Below are 4,449 nucleotides of genomic sequence, written 5' to 3'. Positions count from 1 at the left end.
TTGTGATTTATATCTGGTTTTCTCATTATTTCAGGTCTCTCACCACCGTTTGCGATTTAGATCTGGGTTTCTCATTATTTCAGGTCTCTCATCACTGTTTGTGATTTAGATCTGGTTTTGTGACTACTGAAGGTCTCTCACCTCCATTTGTGATTTATATCTGGTTTTCTTATTATCAAAGGTCTCTCAACACCGTTTGTGATTTATATGCCACTAACGTCTAGTTAGAACTGTGATGGGCAGCCTGGCATCCAAGGGATTATCCTGGCTATCACTGTATCAGTCAAAAAGATGGCCAAGGACAGACCCAGATGGAAGGAGAAAGTCATAAGTCTTACGTCTTGCCAGAGATGAAGTACAGCCTTCTTTCCAGCCAAAAGTTGTACACAATTATCCTGCTCACCCCTCACTGCATCCCTCCATAGACTTTAGATCTTCCATTGCCTACAAGCACATTGAGTAGCAAGAACATCCCTCACTACTGCTTATCTCTTAGCTTCCAGTCACCGTATGTACACTTACATCTATATCTGTCAAAGACTAGTCCCAAGTTGGCCCTCTACAGAACACACCATTAACATCCACACCTGGTCCATAACCTTCTACTTCAACTCCATCACTCAATGTCTTTCACTGGACTCCCTCATCACCAATGATGACCCATCCTCCATTACTGCATGGACCTTTATGGTAGTGTATGGCCTTCTACTGTACAGTCTCTCACAAATCACACGGAAGGGCTTAGCTAAACAAATCCCTCTGACTCTGTATCATCCATCGCGACACGGTTATCTTGACAGGGATATACATTATACAGGAACAGCTCAGAATTCAACCTTATTGAATCTGACCTGAAGTTCAAAGGGTGCATTGATGTCATTCTGTAGTACAATACATTCTGAAGTACAATATATGTACAAGGAATGATTACATTTTCCTGAATTTTCAAGCAACTTTGTAACAAATGAGTCATGCAGCTTGCTTAAGAAAAGTGACTTCAAAAAAGGCTTTTACTGGAACGCCTGGCATTGAGATATTACTTCCTATACTAGTAGTGTATATCTTCATATGCAATACATGGAGGACACCAAACACTAGAGAGAGGAACTGCCATCATAGTTTACTATAAACATGCATCTATAGTATACCGGTATATGTGTGTCTACGAGATGAATATAGAATGCACAAACACTTGATAATCTTCATGTTTACCATGTTCAATCATTAGGTCTACATGTATCTAAGTCTATGATGTGGCATCAATTTGTTTTAGTAAGATATACCAGCTGTGGATAGGTAAGACAATAGGTAATTATTATATTTTCATATTTCATATTGTAAACCATCTTGTTAGTGTAAAGTGTACAGTATCCTGTTAATTATGTGATTATGACAAAATGTAATCTTTACAAAACTACATTTTAATATTTCCTTGGGTTCCTCTAACATGAAAGGAATAATGTATTGTAGAGCTGTAAAGAACAAAATACATGTATACTCTCATGTTTTTCCTGTGCCTTCGCAACCATAAACCAGACTTTGTACCAAGAGGATCAAGACAGATTAAGAACCAACTCCCTTACGCCCACGTACATGTTCCCTGACATTTCCAGTACTAGCCCTGACCAATCAAAGACCTGCTGAAGCTTTTGAAACTAAGGCATTTACACTAATATGTCTGGGGGGACAAAGTCCTCTGACATGTTGTTGAAGGAAAATGTTCTTGAAGTACAAGCTTGTTGAGATTAGTGTGATGAAAAACAAAGGTCACAGTCATTCAATTTAAATGTGGCAAGCAAAAACATGCGAGTGTACTTTTCTGAAATGATTCAGAACTGAGCGGCCATAGGCATAAGTTGATGGCATTTTCACATCTTTGAAGTTAGTGTGTTACACCGAAGGACAGCTATACATGTACCAGCAATTCAGATAGACTTAGACATTAAAAAGTACATGATAAGATTGGTCTCTGTCGCATTCACAACTCAGCCAAGCCTGTGGATTACATGAACAGAAACTATAACTGATCTACTTCCTGGTTTTACCAGGTATTGGCAGGTGACATCTACCAGCCAGGTATACAATTCAATTTTTTGGGGAGGGCCGACATTTTATGTTCCAGATTACATCATCCAACAAAGTCAGACAGGGAGGGGGGTGCCGTGTGGTGCAGTGTAATGGTGACTAATGTCAGCTCACAAGAGTTCTGAAGACAGACAGACACTTGTACTCTTCATATTTATAACTTCAGGAAAACCACACTACAAGCATGTCCCTGAATCAACTATAACTTTCAAAAAGAGGTGCCCAGGTGTATACTGGCCAGTATCACTGTTACCCGTAGTCTCCACATTATTGTTTCCTATAGAATTGGTATACAAGCAAGCACTGTTTTTGTTTACATCAATTCCTGGTAGACAAATTATTAGTAGGCAAATCACCCAACTACCACTCGCCTTTAGTTTTTGCCTATGACTTGCTGCCCGACATCATGGCAATCGCTTGTATGTAACTTACATTATGAGGTAATTCAAAAGAAGTGCAAGGCAGAGGAACAAGAGAGGAGTGAATTCCACGACAATCAAAGGTGCATCGTTCCATCGATTTCATCTATTCATGAACATGAGGTCACTTCCTGGATGAGGACATTACCACTGCCCCCCTCCCCCATAAAATGTCCAGCTCTTGGAAATATAAAAGGTCATAACTTCAGAATATGACACCTTGTCTAGCATCATCCTTGAATAAATATTTATCACTAACAATCCTGTGTTGTTAATTGCAAAAAAAGGATTTGTGCAATTTGCCCCCCTCCCACCCTGTCCTCCTAGGATGCTGGCAAACCCAAGAGATGTTGGGGGGGTGGAAGATTTGTAACGTTTTCTGACTGCCTGGTCTCTCTGGCAACAACTAAAATAGGTTGTTACTAGCCTTTATGGTCACCTAGTGTCCACAAATATTAGCGTCAGTGGCCGTGCCGTCAGAAAACGTCAAGACCTTACACCCGAACAACGTCTGCTTGGAGATCAGGATGCTGGACCGTTCGGTGTGTCTTCATCCCCCCTCCCACCCTACAAACCTGCGGTAGGAGTCCCCTGGTTGCTCCCGAGGAACATGACCGTCAGCAGATGTGGGTACGTCTTCTCTAGGGCCACACACAGATTCTGGAAGGCACTGGAGCCCTTCTCAAGCAAGAGGTCCAAAAGTTTGTCCACTTTTCCCCCATCATCTTGAGCCGAACTCTGAATGTCGGATATGTCTGTGGGTGTCAGAACCCCCGCCCCTTGGAGAGTCTCCCACAGTCTCTCCACCTTCACACATTCTACAAACTTGGCACGGTGGAGCTGCAGTAGTTCCTTGTGCTTGTCCTCCATGATTCGCTTCCAATCTTGGTCCACTCAGCCGGGAAGACGCCAGGCAAAGTCGCTGTGTTGCCGGTCGGTCGATACTAAAGTGGCGGCCATTTTGCAACAAATGTCGCAACAGGCTCAAGTTGCAAACGCTCGCATTTCGATTGTTAGTGATTTTTGCGACAATCAGAATGGCGTGGGAAGCCTTTACAAACTTCTTCGAGAATCTTACATCTTCAGCTGTTGATTGGACGGCCTGGAGGACGGCGATCTTGTTATGTTGTGAGAATATCAACTGAACTCCAAACTCCCAAACACGGCCCAGTCACAGTTGACCAAGTTCGCCATTACATTGACAACAGCTGCTCGCTGTCAATCATCCCGGGGCACGGCCTATATATGGAAATCCAGGTCAGCCACCCACCAAATATGGGCATTAAAGCCCCGCCCTGTCATTAATCAGCGCAATCACTGATGCTGACGTAGCTTATAAAGCAGGTGAGAAGGTTAAGGGTCATAGGGTAGGCGTGGTTTATGGGGAGCACGATCCTTACCTAGGTACCTGGGCAGATCAGTGTTGAGCTGTGCCGGATAAAAACCTTCTCAACGCCGAGTTTGTGAAGCTGATCATGCATATATCCGTAAACGACGTAAAGAGATGGTGCACATACCTGTCCGATATGTCCATGAATCTCCGACAAAAAATGAATGAAACCTCCCGCTTGGATGGTCTGTACTACGAACGTCACCTACCGTTTGATGGGATAACTGCAGTACGTTGGTCACAGTGGTAAAAGAGCCCAGCCTGACATAAGTTAGCCTGGCTGGGTACCATCCGGATTTTAGCTCGGCTACGCTGGAAAAAGTCCCCCTTTTTTCGAGCGTAGCGGAGCCAAAATCCGGATGGTACCAACTTTAAAGGCTAGACGAAAGTAGCCTGAAAGCTCTGAAATACAGCCGTGAATGCCATAACTTAGTTTAAAACGTTAACTTCTCCGTTTTACATTCGCTCTGCATTAGCCTTCAGTAAAACGGAGCGGATATATAAGATAGCTGGATTTCAAAGCCCAAACTATGAATCTGTTGCGTTGTGAATCAT

The 4,449-nt window shown here is 43.1% G+C and overlaps 1 protein-coding gene across 2 annotated transcripts in view; it reads right to left on the bottom strand.

Annotated features, from left to right (window-relative positions):
* Positions 1–3,730, bottom strand: part of LOC109468101 (disks large homolog 5-like) — a 43,801-nt gene extending 40,071 nt beyond the window's left edge. The window contains exon 1 of one of the 2 annotated variants that reach the window (XM_019766342.1): positions 3,080–3,730. In XM_019766342.1, coding sequence (XP_019621901.1) covers positions 3,080–3,374 — 295 coding nt within the window. In that variant the 5' untranslated portion in view covers positions 3,375–3,730. The remainder of the gene's footprint in view (positions 1–3,079) is intronic. The other variant, XM_019766343.1, reaches the window with a different exon arrangement.
* Between the last annotated feature and the right edge of the window lie 719 nt (positions 3,731–4,449).

Source organism: Branchiostoma belcheri, unplaced genomic scaffold (genome assembly GCF_001625305.1).
Source record: "Branchiostoma belcheri isolate BF01 breed outbred unplaced genomic scaffold, Haploidv18h27 scaffold191, whole genome shotgun sequence".
In the NCBI taxonomy this organism is placed as follows: Eukaryota; Metazoa; Chordata; class Leptocardii; order Amphioxiformes; family Branchiostomatidae; genus Branchiostoma; species Branchiostoma belcheri.
The sequence above is the reverse complement of the archived record's forward strand: the minus strand, read 5'-3'. Positions and strand labels throughout refer to the sequence as shown.